Source organism: Kogia breviceps, chromosome 16, assembly GCF_026419965.1.
Source record: "Kogia breviceps isolate mKogBre1 chromosome 16, mKogBre1 haplotype 1, whole genome shotgun sequence".
In the NCBI taxonomy this organism is placed as follows: Eukaryota; Metazoa; Chordata; class Mammalia; order Artiodactyla; family Physeteridae; genus Kogia; species Kogia breviceps.
This window is the reverse complement of record NC_081325.1, coordinates 50,239,994-50,264,845: the sequence shown is the minus strand read 5'-3', so window position 1 is coordinate 50,264,845 and position 24,852 is coordinate 50,239,994. Positions and strand designations below refer to the sequence as shown.

General features: G+C 36.2%; 1 protein-coding gene across 10 annotated transcripts in view; it reads left to right on the top strand.

The window, feature by feature from the left end:
* Positions 1–24,852, top strand: part of TBC1D4 (TBC1 domain family member 4) — a 247,786-nt gene that overhangs the window by 66,631 nt on the left and 156,303 nt on the right. For 3 of the 10 annotated variants that reach the window (XM_067016514.1, XM_067016515.1, XM_067016513.1), the window contains one exon: positions 24,015–24,056. The exons of the other annotated variants lie outside the window; for them this stretch is intronic. In XM_067016514.1, the coding sequence (XP_066872615.1) occupies positions 24,045–24,056 (12 nt within the window). In that variant the 5' untranslated portion in view covers positions 24,015–24,044. The remainder of the gene's footprint in view (positions 1–24,014; positions 24,057–24,852) is intronic. 10 annotated transcript variants of the gene reach the window in all.

Here is a 24,852-nt window from a genome sequence, read left to right as displayed (position 1 = left end):
CCAGAACGAGTGAGCTAGCTGGTCATTAGCGTGACTTGTAGAAAGGGAGGAATTGCGGCGGTAGCGGTAGCGGCAGATTGTGACGAGAGATAGGGCAGTGGTGGAGGTAAGTAGGCAGATTGTTGAGGCAAAAGAATGGCTAAAAGCTTTATTGGAAACAGGATCCCAGTTTAAGTTTACATAGGGCTTTCTTTCTACTGCCCTAGGTTTGAAAGGCAAGGTCTTGCAATCCAGAGATGGTGTCTGTCTCCTGGGTCCCTAGGGGAATCCTCAGTCACTTGTTTGGCCTGTCTTTCTCAAAATATTAGACAGCTTCTATGCCCAGTGTTTCAGCTTTAGTAGATGGTTATTTTATTTTATTTTTTTAGGTATGAGCTAAAAAGAGAAAGTCTTATTTATTATGCTTTTGGAAATATTCAGGATTTTTGTCATGCAATATAGCCAAAACATTTTCTACCTAAGGTATATACGTTAAATATAGCAGTCTTAGATTACTGTTCTCTGACTTGCATGTTTATAAAAAATCACCTGAGGTGCTTGTTAGACAATTTAGATTTCTAGGCCTCACCCCAGATCTACCTTATTTCTAGGGAAAACACCTTGGAATTCATGTTTATAAGCATCCCAAGTACTTCTTGTGATCAGGCAACTTGGATAAATATTGCTTGTGACAAATAAAAGCCTTTTTAAATTCCTCTATCCTTGTAGATCAAGGATTCTAGTTTTCATTACTAAGTTCATGGTCTGATTGTACTCTGATTCAGACTTTGAGAAGTCATAAGAAAGGTTTACTGTATTCTCCTTGTTAGACCAGGAGTTAAACCTAGTGGTTCTCAACTGGGGAGGGGCGTGGGGTTTTATCTCCCAAGGGGCATTTGGCAATGTCTGGAGACATTTTTGGTTGTCATACTAGGGCTGTGGGTGTTACAGATACCTATTCTACAGTGAACAGGACCTCCTCCCACAAACAAAGAATTATCTTGTCTAAAATATCAACAGTGCTAAGGTCAAGAAACCCTGGTTAACCCTTAAGATCTGTAGGTATTAATTAACAATCAGTCAATTAATTTAAGTCTTAAGTTGAGGTATATATATCTCATGGGATCACCATCCATATTAAGATGTAGAACATTTCTACATAAAAGAATATGTCAAGAAAAGTAAAGCCAACCATTTGCTAAACTTTTGAGGTAGGTCCACGTCAAGGCCCTTGCTTTGCAAATGGGTATGTAATGGGAGTGGAGTCTTTTTTCTATTTTTTGACTAAGTCACACTTTAAAGAGTCCTTGAAAATGGAGCTGGAATGTAAAAACACTTGTGAATTGGTTTGACTGCCAAGTCATCCAACAGATTTACAGTTTTTCTCATTTTCCTTTATGGCTGTTTCTTCAATACTTGATTTGACAACAGTTTTTTGTTTTAGTGACTTGTCTCAGTCCTATAAGACACTTTTTTTTTCATTTAGAACTCATATCTTATCAGTTTACATTGTAATTACTTGAATATGATTATAATAGCTGTATAAAGAGTACAAAGAGGACTAGGGACAGACACAGTTGACTTATAAACATAGCATTTAACTATGGGGACAGATAAACTTTCCCGCATGGGGGGTGGGCCCCTAAATACTAGTTGACAGGGGTCTCTGGGCACACAGGACATGCATGTTTTACAGAGGCACTGAGAGCAAGGGTTAATTCATTAACTTATGTACGGGAAGGTTGATTAAGAAAATTCTTTCGGGCTTCCCTGGTGGTGCAGTGGTTGAGAGTCCGCCTGCTGATGCTAGGGGACGCGGGTTTGTGCCCCGGTCCGGGAAGATCCCACGTGCCGCGGAGCGGCTGGGCCTGTGAGCCATGGCCGCTGAGACTGCGCGTCCGGAGCCTGTGTTCCGCAACGGGAGAGGCCACAACAGTGAGAGGACCGCGTACCACAAAAAAAAAAAAAGAAAGCTCTTTCAGTTTTCAGTTAGCCAGTGTTATTTGAAAGACAGGACAGGAGGGAGGGAACACCAGATATTTTGATCTTTTTGATTAGTTACATAGAAACAGCCTTTACTTTCTCTAACTTCTCTAAATTAGACACTTAAAACTTAAATTTGGATTTCTCACCAATACATATTTGCTGAAAGGAATCAGAAATAGATAAAAAAGTAGCCATAGGGCTTCCCTGGTGGCGCAGTGGTTGAGAGTCCGCCTGCTGATGCGGGGGACACGGGTTCCTGCCCTGGTCCGGGAAGATCCCACGTGCCGTGGAGCGGCTGGGCCCGTGAGCCATGGCCGCTGGGCCTGCGCGTCCGGGGCCTGTGCTCCGCGATGGGAGAGGCCACAGCGGTGAGAGGCCCGCATACCGCAAAAAAAAAAAAAAAAAAAAAAAGTAGCCATATATTTAATTAGGGAAAACAGGTGTTCATGTTTGCTTTTTTTCCTAGAGAGTACTTAATTTTCAAATTTGAAGTAACAGTTTGGGAATAGATAGAGGAATCTGACAAATGTAAAAGGTTATATTTGAGCACGTTTCCAATGTAATTGTGTAAAGTACTCTGCAGATCATAATATATCTTTTAAAGGTGTGTACCTTTAGGTCAAATCATTGTAAACCCTGGGAAAAAGGACTGAGGACTTGCAGGCTCTTGTCAGGTCTTGTCTGAATCTGGCGTCAGCCTTGTACTAACATGCCAGATACCACCCCGTAAATTCTGTTGAAAAGCAGTCTGCCAATTTGAAGCTGTCTATTGCTTAATAAAGTCTAGCAGCTTCTGTATGTTTTCTGTAGAAGCTGAATAAATATAGCAAGATAAAATCTGTTTAATTTTGGAAGTGATAGTATCATTTACTTAAAATCTTTGATTTAAAAGTTGGAAGCAATTTTTGCATGACGCTTTAATTTCACATGGACAATATTTTCATATACTGTAGGAGAAGTCATAAAAACTTAAAATGGAACATCTGTGCTAACATTTGTATCAATTTAAAAAAAGCTAGAAAGAACCTTATTAAATAATATGAGTAGATAGTTTAAGCTACATTTTGGAATGGTGGATAATATACTTAAAAAAAATCACAATTGAGACTTATTTTATGATACATTTTTAGAAATAATTGTATTTCACAAAATATTCCTTTTGTTTTCATTATTTATTGCTGGCAATTCCAGAATCCCCATGTGAATTTTTTCTTGTTCACATCATTAAATGAGCATCTTGTGTTTATTTATTTATTTCGGAACGCGGGGCTCTCACTGTTGTGGGCTCTCCCGTTGCGGAGCACAGGCTCCGGACGCGCAGGCACAGCAGCCGTGGCTCACGGGCCCAGCCGCTTCGCGGCATGTGGGATCTTCCCGGACCGGGGCACGAACCGGTGTCCACTGCATCGGCAGGCGGACTCTCAACCATTGCGCCACCAGGGAAGCCCTAATGAGCATCTTTTAAAACAGAAAATGTTTCTTCTCCCTAGTAGAAGCATATACATTACTATGCTTCTAATTAATATAGTTTCAGGAAAATTAAATAACTTGGTTTAAATATGTCTGAGTGAAACTCAATTATTTGGCAGTATTTGGGAGGGAAAATATGAATTGGTGAAAAATCCAAATTTGAGTTTTAATTGTATAATTTAATTATTGTGTTGAAAATAAAGGCTATGATATATGAAATGTTTTGCTTATTAGAGATCCTTAGGGAATTTGGATTTGAATAGCCAAGAAGATCTTGTAGCCAGCTCAACTCTTTAAGTATGCATCTCAATGCTTAAAGATATTTGGAAACAAAAAACAGTCTACCTAAAAATTTTATTTATACTATTAATAAAGCAATGTAATTCAGATTTAATTAGAAATCAGAAGTCATTTACTGTGGCTAATTTGTGCCAAGTACATTGGAGATACGAAGAATAAAACTTGTGCAAGCTGATAAGAGTTTTAATGCACTTGAAAATAATTTTCCTGAAAATTTGCTTTTTTTTTGTAGAGAAGATTGCAATTTACTAATGCTGATATTTTCATAATTGTCATCTTATGGGTTCATTAAACCCGTATTTATTGAGCTGCTACTTTACATCATAGTGGCTGCAGTTGTCATTCATTTCTTGTGCTTTGTTTCCCTTGTTTTTCGTCATGATTTTGTGCCGTCAGAATTGCTGTCTTTCCTCTAGAGGTGTACTTCATTTAATGTAATAGCAACATTCCTGAGACTATGCATGTATCACATTTTAATATTGCCCCTGCCTTTACTTTACAATTTCAGAAAGAATTGTCAAGCCCTTTAGTGCTAGGCTTTTTGATAGCACCTTTGATATTTCTTTAATTTTTAACAGATACATCATATTACATTCCTGCCCCCTCCCCTGCCAGGAAATTACAAAGAGAAAGGATAAAATTGGTAACTTTACCTTCTTCTGATATGTCTTCAGTACTCTGATGTATATCCTGGAACATCAGTATGTGACAATACACAGAGTATTGCCAACCAGGGAAGCACATCCAAAACCTCAGCGTCCAGTTTTCCTTGAGTCTACACTACATAGTCATTAATGATTGACTCACTGGGCATGTAATTGAAGTCAGTCTCCAGCCCCCTCCCCTCTCAGGTTGATATCACAAAGCCCCACCCTCTAATTATATGGTTGGTCCTTCTGGTGAGTCTTCTTGCAGCATAAACTCTCTAAGGGGTTTACCACAAGTCACCTTGGAAGCATGCATGTCCTAAGCATCAAGTATGGTCTTAAGGGCCACTGTGAATAACAAGGATACTCCTGTTACCTGGGAAATTCCAGGGGTTTAGAAGCCAGCCAAATTCTTATTATAGACCTTTCTATTCCCCCTGAAGGTATAGTATGGCTTATTTTATTAGGTGTATGCAAAACTGAACTGTGTTATCATTTCTTTAACATTTCTAGAACTTTACTCTGCCATTAGTTATGTGGCCTCGAATAAATTATTTAACTTGTTTGAGGCTGTTTTCTTGTCTGTATTATGGAGGTAATAGAACCTACTTATTAGAGAAAAAGCAAAATGCCTTACAGAGTGTCTACAAATAAAACATAACTCTATAAAATAATAACCATTATTATGTGTACATTTGTACTCTAATCAAATGCAATAATTAAGAATCAGTAGATAATTTTTTCCTGCTACTTATAAGCATACAGCTAGGACTGTCTTTGTGCAACTTTTTTCCTATTTGTAACGTGTATATTAAGTCTATATTATGATATATTGTACATATTATATTAAATATATAAATATACTAATACTTATATAAAATATGTTATTTATATTATAATTTAGTACATATTTCTAATACATAAAAATATAAAACAAATATGTTAGTAAAAATATGAATATATTAAATATAAATATATATAATGTATATATAAAGTATATATTATATATGTGTAATATATATTGAAAGGAGTGCTTAGCCGAGAAACTGATAATATGACTGTTTTGACATTTGGCCATTTCTTGTCAAGCAAATCAATTAATGATTGGTGTTTTATTTTATTTTATTTTTTTAACATCTTTATTGGAGTATAACTGTTTTACAATAGTGTGTTAGTTTCTCCTTTACATCAAAGTGAATCAGTTCTACATATACATATGTTCCCATATCTCTTCCCTCTTACATCACCCTCTCTCCCACCCTCCCTATCCCACCCCTCTAGGTGGTCACAAAGCACAGAGGTGATCTCCCTGTGCTATGCGGCAGCTTCCCACTAGCTATCTAATTTACATTTGGTAGTGTATATGTGGCCCTGCCCCTCTCTCACTTCGTCACCGCTTACCCTTCCCCCTCCCCATATCCTCAAGTCCATGCTCTAGTAGGTCTGTGTTTTATTCCCGTCCTACCACTAATCTCTTCATGACATTTTTTTTTTCTTAGAGTCCATATATATGTGTTAGCATACAGTATTTGTTTTTCTCCTTCTGACTTACTTCACTCTGTATGACAGACTCCAGGTCTATCCACCTCATTACAAATAACTCAGTTTCGTTTCTTTTTATGGCTGTATAATATTCCACTGTGTATACACACACACACACACACACACACACACACACACACACACACACATATATATATATAGTGATTGGTGTTTTAAACTGTTCTACTTGAATAAGCTTTATATTTTTAGATGACATCTGTAAATTAATTCTTAAATACAGGATGTAATTTTAAATAAGTGAATCTCTTTTATACCATATTTTGACCTGTTTTTTGTAGCTTTCCTCCTGACTGCTTTTATTATACCAGCTACTTGAGATTTGACTGTATTTTTGTTTTTTAATTACTTGCATTAGTTATGTACCTGTTTGCATTTAAACTTTCTTCCAGATAAACTCACTATTTATTACAGGTGTTTTATAATCAGTTTATAATGTCTGGAGTTACTCAGTATATGCTATTGTCTGCCCAGAAATGGGAAATTGGATTAACTTTTGTACTTCCTACAAAGAAGGTAAAGATATGACATTTGGAGTTTATGACCCAAATACCCAAATTAATATATGAAAGCTCCATGTGTTCAGAAACTATGAACATGTGATATGAGCATATCTTTATAAAACTATGAGCATACCTTTCTAGAACTTGTCACATTGGCTGGCAAAGCTGAATGAAAACACCAATTTAAAAATGAGGAAGTATCATTTGAAACCTTTATTAACTGTAGCAATAGAAGCAAAATGAGTAAGTAGTTTATAGAAAAATCATCTTTGTTTCATAGTTTTCTGGGAAACTCTCAATTATTATGATTAAACATTAATCGACATTCCATTGCCTAACTGTTCCATAAAAGTTGTTACAAATTGCCACAAGCAATTTTCACCAGAGAAACTGGTAGAGAGTAAACTATATTATATCTTAAAACACTTCAATCCCTCATATGTGCGTGAAGTGGAGGAGTGAAGTAATTATCTGGATCACAGAAGGTAAGATAATATTTTAGTTGTGGTTTTCTAGAAGTGTCAAATGAAAGTCTTTTTTCTGCTCCTAAAGTGTCTGTCTGCTTCCAGCTTTCTCTGTGGCCTGTGGTTGTAAGCTGAGGAGGACCACCAGGGCTGCAGTGTCTGGAGGTCTTAGACCCCTCACAAACTGTCTTCAACCAGAGTGAGCTGGTTTTATTTGATTTATATACTGGGATTCTGTGAAAAACATCCTTTGAAAAAAAGAATTCTCTTGAGTCCAAAAATCAGGCTTGTTCAGAAATTGCTGGCCCAAGAGAATGTTTAAGGATTTTTAACATAAACTGAGCAGTTGAAAACGATACTAGAACATAAAGGAGTAGAAGGAAGGGAGAAGCAATACAGATGGTAGAGGAGAGATTAGTTTTCTCTCCACACACCACAGTGAGGATGGGAAGAATGTAATATGATTATTTGGCTGCTAACCATATGCTACTTGCTGGGATTATGCTGTACTCTTTTCTTACGGAGGTAAACTTTATAGAAAATAAAGGGAACTATTTTAAATAGAATGTATAATTCAGTAGCATTCAGTACATCCACAGTGTGGTGTAACCATCACCTCTGCCTATCTCTAAAAGATTTTCATCGCTATGTTGTGTTATACTTTAAAATTTTATTTACCAAATTTATACTGGACTTCTTTCTCAAAAGGGCTAGGAAATGGTGTCTAATACAGACTATTAATAAAATAGAAATGGAAGGTCAGAACCAAGGAAAGGAGAAGGAGGCTAGTATGTAATTTATAAGTGTTAATGTTGTTTTTATTCAACGTCAGGGTTAATTCTTAGGCTTCCCAGCAGCAGAGCAATAAGGTACATCTGATAAGAGAAGAATACCAGCTCCTCAGTGGGAACAGTTTTTCTTAACACTCAGTTCTAAATGAAATTTTTCATTTGGGACTTGATGTGACATTGAGTGACTGGAGTTTTATAGTGGATACTGAAGCATTTTAAATATGACTCTTTGTGAAATAATCTTCAGTAAAAGCTAAGGGCACACTCTTATTCTGTGAGGTGATGATAGACATTTTAGGTATACCAGAATCACACATATTTGACTTCTACTTGTTTGATCTCCAAATAGTCCAGATACTTTTTTTTTGACTAGAAAAAGGTAGAATGTGAGGTTGGCAGGAAGCCTTAAGAAGATCTCTGTCAGCAGGTCCAGAGGGGATGGGAGCCTGGTTGGACCAGGAGTATGTTTTAAGTGAATAGTGAAATATAGTTTCAAGGCTGAAGTCTTTTTTATATGTTTATGTAATGAGGTGTATGTAGATGATATAAAGTATAAACCTCACCGTGCACAAAGATACACAACTACTGCACATGGTTACAGAGGTTGCTTGTTTCAGCCAGTGGATGGTGTGTGGCAAACCTAGAAGTAATTGGAGGATGTTTACAGGCAAAAATTTCCTTATTTATGTTCGGTAAATTTAAGTTTCTTACCAACAACGTAAGTATGAAAAGGTTAGAGTAGATTTTATTGGTTCTATACACCTATTTTAAGTTGCTTTTCCTAAAGTTTTGCTAATTTACAGTGCAACTAGCGGTTTAAGAGAATTCCAGTTTCATTGCATATTTGTAAGCACTAGGTATAATCATTAACACTTTTTTATAATATAATAAAATGCTTAATTTTTTTAGAAGAGGAAACTGAAGGCCATGGTAATATAGTGACATCAGACTATAAGTTGATGGTCATGGTCTATATATTTTTTACTCTAAACTTTATTTCAAAAAAGTAAGTATTCCCTTCGTGTAAATTCACCAATTTTTAACATTTTGGGACATTTGTATTATCTCCTTTATTAAACGCTGAACCATTTGAAAGTAAGTTGTAGTCATGATATGTCAGCATGTTTCTTTTAAAAATAAGGACATTTTCAGCCATTTCACAACCACCCTATTGTTATTATAGCCAAGACATTTAACATTGAAACAGTTATCTATATACAGTCTGTATTCAAATTTTTTCAGCTGTCCCAGAAATGTCCTTTATTGCTTTTCCCCAATCCAAGATTCAATTAAGGAACATGCCTTGCATTTGGTTATCATGCCTTTTTAGTCTTCTTTAATCTAGAAAAGCCCCTACTGCCTTTTATCTTTCATAATATTGATAGTTTTGAAGAGTGCAGGCCAGTTTTTTTTATAGAATGCCACCAGGTTGGTTTTGTCTGATTGTATTTCTTGTTAGAGTGAGGTTAAACGTTATGACAAGAATGTTGAATAAGTGAGATTGTGTTCTTTCCATTTCATCGCACCAATAGACACTTAAAATGTTCTGTTTTCGGTGATGCAGCATTTGATAACTAGTTTAAGGTGGTATTGCCAGATCTTTCCATCTACAGGTAAATTCTTTCCTTTGTAATTAATAAAGAAGCTCCGGGATGTTATTTTGAGAGTATGTGACTCTCCTCTATAGAGACTATTTTAATCATTGTTGTATTCCCACTACCTAGTACAGGGCCTGGCATGGAGTAAATGCATAATAAAAGTTTATTGAGTGAATAAATGAATGACCTGGGATACAGGCCTCTTTCTTGCAAGTCAGATGTAATGTTACATTGAATTTATGTGAAAATTTATTTCTTATCTTTTATTTTTTTCCAGCTTATTTATTTATATTATTTATATTGAGGTATAATTGACAAAATTGTCTATATTCAAAGTTCACAGTGTGATGATTTAATGTATGCACACATTGTGAAATGAATACCTCAGTCAAGTTAATTAACACATCCATAACCTTAAATAGTTACTTTGTGTGTGTGTGTCTATTCAGGTCCTCTGCCATTTTAAAATCAAATGATTTGTTTCTTTGCTATTGAGTTGTATCAGTTTTTTGTATACTTTAGATATTAACTCCCATCAGATATATGGTTTGCAAATATTTTCTCTCACTCTATAGGTTGCATATTCATTCTGTTGATTTTTCCCTTTCCTTTTTAGTTTGATATAGTTCCACTCATTTGTTTTTGCTTTTGTTACCTGTGATTTTGGTGTTATATCCAAAAAAATTGTTGCCAAAGCCAATGTCAAGGAGTTTTCCTCTATGTTTTCTTCTAGGAGTTTTACAGTTTTAGGTTTCATATTTAAGTCTTTAATTTATTTTGAGTTAATTTATTTGGGTGATGTAAGGTAGAAGTCCAGTTTCATTCTCTTGTATATGGATATCCAGTTTCCCAGTACCACTTATTGAAGAGACTGTCCTTTTTCCATTGTATGTTTTTGGTGCTCTTGTCAGAGATTAGTTGACCATGTATGTGTGGGTTTATTTCTGGGCTCTGTTCTGTTCCATTGGTCTATGTGTCTGTTTTTATTCTGGTATCATACTGTTTTGATTAATATTGCTTTGTATTATAGTTTGAAATCTGGATGCATAATGCCTCCAGCTTTGTTCTTCTTTCTCAAGATTGTACTGGCTATTTGGGGTCTTTTGTGGTTTCATACAAATTTTAGGATTTTTTTTTTCTTTTTTTTGTGAAAAATGCCATTGGAAACTTGACAGGGGTTGCACTGAATCTCTAGATTGCTTTGGATAGTATGCACATTTTACCAGTATTAATTCTCCCAATCCAAGAACGTGTAATATCTTTGCATGTATTTATGCCCTCTTCAATTTCTTTCATCAGTGTCTTATAGTTTTTATTGTACAGGTCTTTTATCTCTTTGGTTGAATTTATTCCTAAGTATGTTTTCTGATGCAGTTGTAAGTGAGATTTTTTCTTAATTTCCAGGTAGTTTGTTGTTAGTATATGTAAATGCAACTGATTTTATTTCCTGAAACTTTACTGAATTCATTTATTAGTTTGGTTTCTTAGCTTTCAAAAGCAGTTTATACTTTATATTGAACATATTAATTAAAATAAGTATTTTATTTACGGCTAAATAGATGACGTGCTAAAATGTAAACCATAAAGCACGTAAAATGAGTAGGCTTTTTGCAGAGGAAACAAGTGTTCTGGTAATGAGAAAATAAGGTAATATAAACAGGCACTTTTCTCCAGTGGATCTAAAACACTTCCCCAGGTCATGATTAGTAACTAATAAACTTTATCAAACTACCTCACCTTAAAAACAAACTAAATCAGTCTTCTAAAATAACAGATATGTGAACTTTTGTACAAGTTGCTCCAGTTATGACTTCTAAAATGTGAAAATGACACTCATATCACAGCTTATGAAATTCTTATCTTTGATAAGAATTCTGCATATAAAAAAAAGAATTCTGCATATGCATTTGTACATTTGAACTAAATACATATAATTATATATACTATCTGATTATAATTAGACACCAATTCATTGATATGTAGTATTAATACATATAATATTAACATATATATTTATGTCAAAAATAATTTGTAGTTCTTTTAATTAATTTTCTAACATCTTCATTAGAGTATAATTGCTTTACAATGGTGTGTCAGTTTCTGCTTTATAACAAAGTGAATCAGTTATACATACACATATGTCCCCATATCACTTCCCTCTTGCATCTCCCTCCCTCCCACCCTCCCCATCCCACCCCTCTAGGTGGTCACAAAGCACCAAGCTGATCTCCCTGTGCTATGCGGCTGCTTCCCACTAGCTATCTATTTTATATTTGGTAGTGTATATATGTCTATGCCACTCTCTCACTTTGTCCCAGCTTACCCTTCTTCATCACTGTATCCTCAAGTCCATTCTCTAGTAGGTTTGCATCTTTATTCTGATCTTGCCCCTAGGTTCTTCTGACCATTTTCTTTTTTCTTTTTTTAGATTCCCTATATATGTGTTAGCATACGGTATTTATTTTTCTCTTTCTGACTTACTTCACTCTGTATGACAGTCTCTAGGTCCATCCACCTCACTACAAATAACTCAGTTTTGTTCCTTTTTATGGCTGAGTAATATTCCATTGTATATATGTGCCACATCTTCTTCATCCATTCATCTGTTGATGGACACTTCGGTTGCTTCCATGTCCTGGCTATTGTAAATAGAGCTGCAATGAACATTTTGGTACATGACTCTTTTTGAATTATGGTTTTCTCTCAGGGTATATGCCCACTAGTGGGATTGCTGCGTAGTATGATAGTTCTATTTTTAGATTTTTAAGGAACCTCCATACTGTTCCCCATAGTGACTGTATCAATTTACATTCCCACCAACAGTGCAAGAGGGTTCCCTTTTCTCCACACCCTGTCCAGCATTTATTTTTTGTAGATTTTCTGATGATGCCCATTCTGACCGGTGTGAGATGATATCTCATTGTAGTTTTGATTTGCATTTCTCTAATGATTAGTGATGTTGAGCATTCTTTCATGTGTTTGTTGGCAATCTGTATGTCTTCTTTGGAGAAATGTCTATTTAGGTCTTCTGTCCATTTTTGGATTGGGTTGTTTGTTTTTTTGATATTGAGCTGCATGAGTTGCTTGTATGTTTTGGAGAGTAATCCTCTGTCAGTTGCTTCATTTGCACCTATTTTCTCCCATTCTGAGGATTGTCTTTTCGTCTTGTTTATGGTTTCCTTTGCTATGCAAAAGCTTTTAAGTTTCATTGGGTCCCATCTGTTTATTTTTGTTTTTATTTCCATTTCTCTAGGAGGTGGGTCAAAAAAGATCTTGCTGTGATTTATGTCATAGAGTGTTCTGCCTGTGTTTTCTTCTAAGAGTTTGATTGTGTCTGGCCTTACATTTAGGTCTTCAGTCCATTATGAGTTTATTTTTGTGTATGGTGTTAGGGAATGTTCTAATTTCATTCTTTTACATGTAGCTGTCCAGTTTTCCCAGCACCACTTATTGAAGAGGCTGTCTTTTCTCCATTGTATATTCTTGCCTTCTTTATAAAAGATAAGGTGACCATATGTGTGTGGGTTTATCTCTGGGCTTTCTATCCTGTTCCATTGATCTGTATTTCTGTTTTTGTGCCAGTACCATACTGTCTTGATTACTGTAGCTTTGTAGTATTGACTGAAGTCCGGGAGCCTGATTCCTCCAGCTCCGTTTTTCTTTCTCAAGATGGCTTTGGCTAATCGGAGTCATTTGTGTTTCCATACAAATTGTGAAATTTTTTGTTCTAGTTCTGTGAAAAATGCCATTGGTAGTTTGATAGGGATTGCATTGAATCTGTAGATTGCTTTGGATAGGATAGTCATTTTCACAGTGTTGATTCTTCCAATCCAAGAACATGGTTTATCTCTCCATCTACTTATCATCTTTAATTTCTTTCATCAGTGTCTTATAGTTTCCTGCATACAGTTCTTTTGTCTCCTTAGGTAGGTTTATTCCTAGATATTTTATTCATTTTGTTGCAATGGTAAATGGGAGTGTTTTCTTAATTTCACTTTCAGACTTTTCATCATTAGTATATAGGAATGCAAGAGATTTCTGTGCATTAATTTTGTATCCTACTACTTTACTAAATTCATTGATTAGCTCTAGTAATTTTCTGGTAGAATCTTTAGGCTTCTCTCTATATAATATCATGTCATCTACAAACAGTGACAACTTTACTTCTTCTTTACTTCTTCTCAAACCAAATTGGTTTCCTTTTATTTCTTTTTCTTCTCTGATTGCTGTGGTTAAAACTTGCAAACCTATGTTGCATAATAGTGGTGAGAGTGGGCAACCTTGTTTTGTTCCTGATCTTAGTGGAAATGGTTCCAGTTTTTCACCTTTGAGGACGATGTTGACTGTGGGTTTTTCATATATAGCCTTTATTATATTGAGGAAAGTTCCATCTGTGCCTACTTTCTAGAGGGTTTTTATCATAAATGGGTGTTGAATTTTGTCAAAAGCTTTCTCTGCATCTATTGAGATGATTGTATGCTTTTTCTCCTTCAATTTGTTAATATGGTGTATCAAATTGTTTGATTTGCATATATTGAAGAATCCTTGCATTCCTGGGATAAATCCCCCCTTGATCATAGTGTATGATCCTTTTAATGTGCTGTTGGATTCTCTTTGCTAGTACTTCATTGAAGATTTTTGCATCTATGTTCATCAGAAATATTGGCCTGTAGTTTTCTGTCTTTGTGACATCTTTGTCTGGTTTTGGTATCAGAGTGATGGTGGTCTCATAGAATGAGTTTGGGAGTGTTCCTCCCTCTGCTGTATTTTGGAAGACTTTGAGAAGGATAGGTGTTAGCTCTTCACTAAATGTTTGATAGAATTCACCTGTGAAGCCAGCTGGTCCTGGGCTTTTGTTTCTTGCAAGATTTTTAATCACAGTCTCAATTTCAGTGCTTGTGATAGGTCTGCTTGTATTTTCTATTTCTTCCAGGTTCAGTCTCAGAGGGTTGTGCTCTTCTAAGAATTTGTCCATTTCTTCCAGGTTGTCCATTTTATTGGCATACAGTTGCTTGTAGTAGTCTCTTATGATCCTTTGTATTTCTGCAGTGTCAATTGTTACTTCTCCTTTTTCATTTCTAATTCTATTGATTTGAGTCTTCTCCCGTTTTTTTCTTAATGAGTCTGGCTAATGGTTTATCAATTTTGTTTATCTTCTCAAAGAGCCAGCTTTTAGTTTTATTGATCTTTGCTACTGTTTCTTTCATTTGTTTTTCATTTATTTCTGATCTGATCTTTATGATTTCTTTCCTTCTGCAAACTTTGTCTTTTTTCTTTTCTTTTCTTTTCTTTCTTTTTTTTTTTTTTTTTTTTTTTTTTTTTTTTTTTTTTTTTTTTTTTTTTTGTGGCATGCGGGCCTCTCACTGTTGTGGCCTCTCCTGTTGCAGAGCACAGGCTTCGGATGCACAGGCTCAGCGGCCATGGCTCACAGGCCTAGCCGCTCCACGGCATGTGGGATCTTCCTGAACCGGGGCACGAACCCGTGTCCCCTGCATCAGCAGGACACTGTGCCACCAGGCAAGCCTGACTTTGGGGTTTTTTGTTCTTCTTTCTCTAATTGCTTTAGGTGTAAGGTTAGGTTGTTTATTTGAGATGTTTCTTGTTTCTTAAGGTAGGCTTGTATTGCTATAAACTTCCCTCTTAGAACTGCTTTTGCTGCATCCCATAGGTTTTGGGTCATTGTGTTTTCAGTGTCATTTGTTTCTAGGTATTTTTTGATTTCCACTTTGATTTCTTCAGTGATCTCTTGGTTATTAAGTAGTGTGTTGTTTAGCCTCCATGTGTTTTTATTTCTTACAGATATTTTCCTGTAATTGATATCTAGTCTCATAGTGTTGTGGTCAGAAAAGATACTTGATATAATTTCAATTTTCTTAAATTTACCAAGGCTTGATTTGTGACCCAAGATATGATCTATACTGGAGAATGTTCCCTGAGCACTTGAGAGGAATGTGTATTCTGTTGTTTTTGGATGGAATGTCCTATAAATATCAATTAAGTCGATCATGTTTAATGTATCATTTAAAGCTTTTGTTTCCTTGTTTATTTTCATTTTGGATGATCTGTCCATTGGTCAAAGTGGGGTGTTAAAGCCCCCTACTATGATTGTGTTACTGTCGATTTCCCTTTTTATGGCTGTTAGTATTTGCCTTATGTATTGAGATGCTCCTATGTTGGGTGCATAAATATTTACAATTGTTATATCTTCTTCTTGGGTTGATCCCTTGATCCTTATGTAGTGTCCCTTTTTGTCTCTTGTAATAGTCTTTGTTTTAAAGTCTATTTTGTCTGATATGACAATTGCTACTCCAGCTTTCTTTTGATTTCCATTTGCATGGAACATCTTTTTCAATCCCCTCACTTTCAGTCTGTATGTGTCCCTAGGTCTGAAGTGGGTCTCTTGTAGACAGCATATATACGGGTCTTGTTTTTGTATCCATTCAGCCAGTCTATGTCTTTTGTTTGGAGCATTTAGTTCATTTACATTTAAGGTAATTATCGATATGTATGTTCCTATTACCATTTTCTTAATTGTTTTGGGTTTATTATTGTAAGCCTTTTCCTTCTCTTGTGTTTCCTGCCTAGAGAAGTTCCTTTAGCATTTGTTGTAAAGCTGGTTTATTGGTGCTGAATTCTCTTAGCTTTTGCTTGTCTGTAAAGCTTTTAATTTCTCCATCAAATCTGAATGAGATCATTGCTGGGTAGAGTAATCTTGGTTGTAGGTTTTTCTCTTTCATCACTTTAAATATGTCCTGCCACTCCTTTCTGGCTTGCAGATAATTTGTAGTTTTAACATAGTCATTTGAGACTAAATAGCTGGTGATATAGTGGTGTCCTGACATTGTGATGATTCCAGGTAAACCAACTCTGATACATTTCACGTAGTTTTGTTTGAATACACAAACTATATACATTGAATGTTGCTTTAGTCAGGTGTCAGTGCAGGGAACAGATACCACTCTAGTTTTTCCAATCGGAATTAAAAATAAAGACAAGATCTACTATAGGAAATTACAAAATTGTAGAAAGAGCTAAAGAGTAGAAATTAGGGTTTGGCACCAGATGTTTGCATTTGTTGTCTTACCACTGTGGCTGTGAGCAAGAGTTCTGGAAAATTCTGGGCAGGAAGGAAGGAAGGAAGGAACTTGTACCTCCATGACCCGAGAGGAGAGGGTCCCAGGTGCGGACCAGAGCATATAGTGTGAGAAGAAGAGGCCTGTGCTTGCCTGGCAGAGACTCAGCCCAGGATGATTATACCAGGTACTTCTGGTGTGTGTGTGTGTGTGTGTGTGTGTGTGTACACCCCAGAGAAAGTTATGTAAAGTCTTCACCCTTAAGGAATTGATTGTTTGGAGGCATGACAATTACATGTAAGAAACAATTTAAGGGACTTCCCTGGTTGTCCAGTGGTTAAGACTGAGCCTTCCAATGCAGGGGGTGTGGGTTCAATCCCTGGTTGGTGAACTAAGATCACACATGCTGTGCGGCCAAAAAACCAAGAAAACCAGAAAAACTTAAGAACAATGACATAGAAATAGAATTTTAAATCTACAAGGAATTTCAGAAACAAGCTACCCAGGGAGGGTGGGAGAGAGGGTGATGCAAGAGGGAAGAGATATGGGAACATATGTATATGTATAACTGATTCCGTTTGTTGTAAAGGAAAAACTAACACACTATTGTAAAACAATTATACTCCAATAAAGATGTTAAAAAAAAAAAAAAAAAAAAAAAAAGAAATAAGCTACCCAAATCCCCTGTCTTCACAGATGAAACAACAATCACTGAAGTGACTGTCTGAAGTAACTCACCTGGGCCGAGAACAATTTGAGTATGGAAGAATCTTTCAAAGACCAACCAACTGGTCTTGATATTATAAAGGATCATTTATTTTGACAACAGTTAATATCCATGCAATCAATGTATTGTAGTGTGTTTCTGCAAAAATAGTTACAACAATGAAATCTGATTATAAAAATACTACAGAATATGGGTTATTTCTGATGTTTTAAAACTATGAGGTGTTCAGATTATACAAGTATAACCACGGTGCTACTAAACTGGGCACCCTCTAGTGTTCTGGGTTATCTTAAAATAAAGGCAGTAGTCTTCAATTTAAGTATATTTCATTAATACTAAGATATCTATGTTCTCCCCATTTTAATATCTCTGCAATCTGGATGTGTCTTACTATCTATGGCATCTTAGATTTGATTAATGACAATAATTATATTAAGGAAAGCCTACTGAAGTGGTTCTTAAAGCAGCTGTCACTCAGAATTACCTGAAAATAACTTTTCAAAAATAAAAGTTTCTAGGCTTTCAGTCAGACTTATTGAATTAGCAGTCATTGAACTAGATTGTAAATATGATAGTAGGATGGCAGCAATATTTGACAACTTTTTATCTGTTCACACGTTCTGGGGAGTAGTGGTAAATTCCACTTAGGCTTGAAAAAATTTGCATCATCAGTCAACATGCCCTTGTTATGCCTTTTGGTATAAATGAGTAAATAATGTGCCCAAGGTCCATAACTAGGTCATATTCAAATCTCCACAAGAAGTCCATTGGGCCAAGTGGAAAAGGAAGTGCTCTGTTCTGCATATTTGAAGATATTAATTATTCAGTAACAACTTGAGCATTTTCCAGAACAGTGCTATGCATTATTCTATGTGCTGTATGGGACACAGAGAAGTACAATATACACCTGTAGATTATTTCAAATTCTGTAAGTATGTAAAATTGATAAATAGCATTATCTGTGTGGTTATATTCTTTGATGTATGCATATCAAAGAAATATCAGAAAATTCTAGTTTCAATATAGTATGAGGAAAAAGCGTGGACTTTAGGATTCACATAGCCTCGATGCCAGCACTTAGCTCTTTCATTGGTTAAGTGTCTGTGACCTTGAGCAAGTGGCTTCTTTTTGGGTGTTGTTTGGAAAATAGAGAAGATTGTATCTATTCACAGAGATTTTGTGAGGATTAAATGACATCATGTACAGAAAGGACTTAGAAAATTTCCTTGTTCATAGGAAGCAATCAGTAAATGGTTGTCATTAATATAATTTCCTTCCAATACTGATATATAAAGTAAAAACCTGTAAGTCATATTAATTCACATTTTAAGTTAATGTATTAACATAATACGTATACAGAACTTGAAATTAGATCAACTCTAGAACCAGAGACATTTGATTTTATTTATTTTTTCTCCTTTTGAGTTGTGTTGTAAGTCTTTAGATGGTTTATAGAAAAGCTGGGGATTACACTATAGCTTTTTTTAAACCCAGGATTCTATGTGTCATCAAGGTGTTCAATAAAATAAAGAAATGAAACATGAACAAAAATTGATTTCTTATTTACAATATGAAATTATTAAACATTTGATGTACTCTTTTTCCTATTCTTTTGCACTGTATTATTCTCTTATCTAAATTGATGATCACAGTATTTTTTTTTTTTTTTTTTTTTTTTTTTTTTAACTAAGGCACACCATTTGATTTATACCACCACATTCTACCTCTCCCTAAATATTGCTATTAGCAGCTAAATATTATTTTACTTTCTTGAGCATTTGGGAATGCCTAAAATCAGTGGTTACTTTGCCTTTGTTACTATAACAACTACTGCTTTTTTGCTTTTTTTTTTTTTTTTTTTTGGTGGTACGCGGGCCTCTCACTGTTGTGGCCTCTCCCATTGCGAAGCACAGGCTCCGGACGCACAGGCTCAGCGGCCATGGCTCACGGGCCCAGCCGCTCCGCGGCATGTGGGATCTTCCCGGACCGGGGCACGAACCCGTGTCCCCTGCATCGACAGGCGGACTCTCAACCACTGCGCCACCAGGGAAGCCCCACAACTACTGCTTTTTTCAGGTGTTTGTTTTTTTCCTAGTTTATCTGCTTATAAAATGCTTTAAGCAAACTTCAAAAGTTACCCCCTTGTCATGCGTCTGTGTTCTTCTAATTCCCTCCATCTGGGTTTCAGAGTTGTTGGTGGTCTGAAGTGCTTGGTGAGGCAGGCGAAGACACGTTGTACCTTTAGCGTCACCTTTCCTGGTCTCTGTGATTGGTGATGGTTATGATTCCGAGTAGGGACAGGGGTCCCTGGCAAATACAAAACAGTGCTTTCAGGTATGAGGTAGAAGAAGGAATATCTTTGCTAGGTGAGGGACAAAGCCTCCCTGGGGGTTCTGATGAGCATTCTTCCTTTTCCCTTCATTGAGAATCACTGATGCAGAAAAAAGAAAGAGGACCGAGGCCTTCCGCTGCCTCAGTTGTGACTTCAGCTTTGGAATGGTGGCTGGAAGGCAGAGTTTGACAGGTACTCTGTTGGCCTCTGATAGGGAAACCCAGCTCCCTTGTAATGTGGACACATTATGATGAGAACTTTTCCAACCATTTACTTGATCTTGCCCACACTTGGCAGTGTGTTTTGATTTATATATAATTATGTTTTTGTTTAATGTAATGCTGTCTTTAGTACTTTCAGATGACTCTAACCAAAATACTGAAACACTTTATAAATTCAAATGGAAAGTGCAAACGTCATCTTGTTAAAAACCAGACATCTGACAAATCTAGCCGCCTTGGTGTCTATAATCTAATTATCATGTTCTTTTAGTCAACTTTAGAAACTGTAGGACAAAACTTGCCTTTTAATTTCTTGATGGTTAAACTCAACAGGGAAAAAGTAGTCACACAGTTATTTGTCAGTGACACACTGTGGCCCCTGTATTCTCTTTCCCATCTGCCCACATTTCAACTAGGGGCCTCTAAGCCGAAGTAACTAGTTATCTTACATAAGCCCAGAGGAGCTATGGTGAACTTCAGAAGCTAAGCAGAGCAGTGATTACCCATAGCACTTTATCTGTAATGGTGCTTTTCATCAGGCTGAGTGGTGCTGCTTTTAGCAGAGACCAGAACCCCAGAAAACAGGTCTCAGAGCCAGCAGGATAGGGAGCCTGCACTGCTTTCTGGTTATTTTTTTTTTCTGTCAACTTTCACTATCCTCTCTTCATTTTTTTCCCCCCAAATCAGTCATACTTAAAGTTAAATGTTAGTTTTACATTATATTCCAGAACCAAAGATAAGTGATATTACACTTGTCTTCTATTTTGGGGTATCCTAGCATTGCTGTATTTTAGTACTGATGATCATCAGGGTCTTCATTATAATAACATTAATTATAACAACCACCATGGTTAACGTTTATTGACATTGATCACGTGCTAAATTCTCTACTGAACATTTTATTTAGTTCTAAGATGATCCTGTGGATGAGTTTTCTTATTCGCGCTGTTTCACAGATGAAAAAAACTGAGGTTTTAAGAGGTTAGATGTGAAATGACATTTGGCAAAAACCAAATACCACTTCTTCTCCTTTGAGACCTGACATTTTTGTTTGGAGGTTACTCATTATATAATTGAGGAAGTGCCCAAAATGTGCGCATATTGTGTATATCGTGAAGTTTATAAAGTATCCAAGTATTTTCTGAAATCATTATTTGAGTAGCCCTAAAATGGAAATTCTGAGTAATAATTATTAGCTATATTTAGCTCAGTTCTCTTTGACACCGCTGATTGCGATTAAATATCGAGTATAGCTACACTGCACCGTTAGATACAAGAGATGTAAGACAGTCTCGTTTGTCTTCTTATGGGCGGAACAGACGCATAAACTGTAACACAGATCAGATTGTGATGGTTGGTTGATGTAATTTAGGGGGGAAATTGCAGTGGGAACAGAGAGAATATGATGATCGATTTTTACTGGCAGGATTGGGGAAAGCTGTAGAGTTGTCACTCTGTCTCTGGATTTAACTGATCTTGTTGAAACGTGCAATTTTAAATTAGTTCAAATTGCCATGACTACATAATCTTCCAACAGAGTCGATGTTGAATGCTGTCTGTGCACTGTGGTACATAGACCTTACTGAGTTATGGCAAAGAAGAATACTTAAGGTGCCTGTGTGTCGGGAAGCTATTTGAATTGTTTTGTAAGAATGCAGTTACCTCCATTTTTATTTCTGAGATTGATTAGATTGCATTTTTGAAAAGTATGCACATAATTGTTTCTCCATATTAACTTGTGGTTTCCTGTGGCATGAATTGGGTGCATACTCTTTTTTTCCCCCAACATCTTTATTGAGTATAATTGCTTTACAACGTTGTGTTAGTTTCTGCTGTGTAACAAAGTGAATCAGTTATATGTATACATATATCCCCATTGGTGCCTACTTCTGAAAATATGGTTTCTAGATGAGTATGCAAAGTAGAGATAGCTGCTTTCATTGTATCCATTTTGTATATTGTTGTATATATAAAGCTATAGTTTCTTTTTTAATTATCTTAAAGGCACTAATCATGTCTTGGTCTCTTTTTTTTTTATCACCTAGTATTTAGCAAAGCACCTGGTTGATAGAAGGTGATCATTTGATCACTGAATGTTTGTGAATGAATAAACATAACATATAAACATAGGTTCAGGCTTCATTGTATATTTCTTGCTTTCAGGCCAGGCTTCACATCCTTCACAACACACACAGTGTTTTTTTCCTTCTAAAATTTAACTGCATCAGTCACTCCACTCCTTAAAACTCCTGTCTGGTTTCTTATTACTTGAAAGGTGAAGTCCAATTTTATGCATGGCTTACTTCTCACTTCACGACGTGACCTTGCTCAGCTTAGCCTCAGACTTCTCAAGGGACCTATTCCCCCTTAAAGATTTAGCCATTTCATTTGTGTGTCCTCCACCCTCAATGGAAATGTCCTTTCCATCTTCCCAATTAAAGTGCTTATCACCTTATTGTAAATATTCATTCATTTGTATGACTCTTTGGAACTACTTGAAGATGATTTCTGCCTTGATATATTTATATTGTTCATCTTTTAAATACCAGAGTTTGGCAAATAGTAGATCAAAAAATTCTTGTCTAATGATTGTGTACTGTCCTCAGAATTCCGCAGAAAGTCAGACATTAATTCTAACATTTAGTATACTATTTTCTAAGTGGTTTTGACTGTTGTATATGCACAACTTTAATTTCATACTGACACAGTTTGTATAGGTAATTAATAAAAATAACTATTAGTTTCCTATTGCTACTGGTACAAATTACCACAAACTTAAAACAACACAAATTTATTGTCTTACAGTTCTGGAAGTCAGAAGTCTGAAATAGGTCTAAGAGACTAAAGTGTTGCAGGGATGCTTTCCTTTTGGAGGCAGAAGAATCTGCAGGGGAGAATCTCTTCTTTGCCTTTTCCAACTTCTAGAGGCTGCCTGCATTCCTAGCTTGTGGCTCTCTTCCAGCAATTGTATCACTTTGACATCTGTTTCCAGTCTTCTGTCTCCTTCCCTGACTCCCTTGCATCTCTCCCTCCCTTATAAGGACCCTTGTGATTACATTGGTCTCACTGGGATAATCCAGGATAATCTATCTCAAGATCTTCAATCATACCTGCAAAGTCCCTTTTGCTCTGTAAGGTAGTGAGGATTAGAACATGGACATCTTTGAGAGGAGGCATTATTCTGGCTATCACACTGATTAAACTCTCTTAAAAACTTACTTGTTTCCCTAAACAGGCAACAAAGCAGAAATAGTAATTGACAGAAGGAAGAATAGATTAAGGGATGGGTCCTAAGCACCCACATGTGAAGTATTTATCTATTTATACCAAGATTTAGACATAGCAGTGGTTTATAATTTCTGTTAAATACTCTTCATACTAGACAACCTTATAATTTCATATAATTGATGTATTACCTTTGAGTGAGCAGTATGGTTTGCATTGGAGAAAGAACACAAGGTTAAAAGATCAAGCATAGTAGGCTTTCAACATTAGGAGTAGCATATTCAGGCTGATGACAAAGTATTAAATTTGAACTGTTAAAAGTAAAAAACGTAAATTTTATCACCATACTTGGCCTTAAATGAATACAAATCAGCATAAGATATTGTAAGAGCTAAAATTTATATATAAAATTTAGCGTGAAGATGTTTAGATATGGCAAACTTCACTTAAAGTTTCCATCAAGAAACTGGAAACCTCTTGGGTGAAGAACAAGGCAAGACTATTTTTCTAGAGATTTTCTCTATGGGAAATATATTTATAGGACTTTCAAATAGAAGCTTTAATAGTTATGTTGCTTGAGCTTATCTATAGCTGCAGCAACTAAGCTCTTTGCTCTCAAAATATATGGTGCACGAAATGCTATAGAGTATTAAACATTTGGTACTAAAAAATGTAGCTCTCCACTCAAATTACCTCAAACCATAAATATTTTTATCTCATATCTTATGCCCTTTTTACTATATAGGCACATAGCTGTACAAAACTATTTCTGCATTTTCTAAAATATGAATCTAAGGGAATTGGATTAGCCACTGTTTATCTGCAGTGGATGAAGTTGACATTAAACTGTTACAAAGAATAAGTGAAGATATACGCCATGCTTTTGGATGAAAGGCTTAACATTGTAAAAGTGTTCTGAAATATTTTACTGTTTGTAACTTTCAGTGTTACATGGCCTTCCATGTGCTTGACTTTTATTTTTTAAATTTTTTAACAGACGTGTTGATAGCATTTATTCTTTCCTTTTTAATTGGAGTATAGTTGCTTTACAATTCTGTGTTAGTTTATACTGTACAGCAAAGTGAATCAGCTATACGTATACATATATCCCCTATTTTTGGATTTCCTTCTCATTTAGGTCACCACAGAGCATTGAGTAGAGTTCCCTATGTGCTATACAGTAAGTTCTCATTAGTTATCTATTTTATACATAGTGTCAATAGTGTATACATGTCAATCCCCATCTCCCAATTCATACCACCCCCTCCTTACCCCTTGGTATCCATACGTTTGTTCTGTACATCTCTGTCTCTGTTAGCTCTACCATTGTCTTGTTTTGTTTTGTTTTTGGCTGCGTTGGGTCTTCGCTGCAGCTTGCAGGCTTTCTCTAGTTGCGGAGAGCGGGGGCTACTCTTCATTGGGCTGTGCGGGCTTCTCATTGCGGTGGCTTCTCCTGTTGCGGAGTATGGGCTCTAGGCACGCGGGCCTCAGTAGTTGCAGTGCGCAGGCTCAGTGGTTGCAGCATGCTGGCTCTGGAGCGCACGGGCTTCAGTGGTTGCAGCGCATGGCTCAGTAGTTGTGGCACATGGGCTTAGTTGCTCTGCAGCATGTGGGATTTTCCCGGACCAGGGCTCAAACCCGTGTCCCCTGCATTGGCAGGCGGATTCTTAACCACTGCACCACCAGGGAAGTCCCTAGATCTCTACCATTGTTATAGAATTCAGCTGCAAGTTTGATGGCTACGCTTCCTGAAAAAAAAAAGGTGCCTTGGAGGATGTTAATTGGATTTGCTCCATTTTTCATTTTCCCATCTTTAGGCAGTTACTAGTGACTAGGCTTTCTTAAGGTGGGTATTTCAAAGCAGCTAATATTCAAAGGCATGTTTCTAAAGAAAACTGAACTTAAGCATTGCTCAAATAAATTGGAATGTGTTGTTTTTAATGGTCAAATTAATAGAGATGCTTATTTGCTTTAGT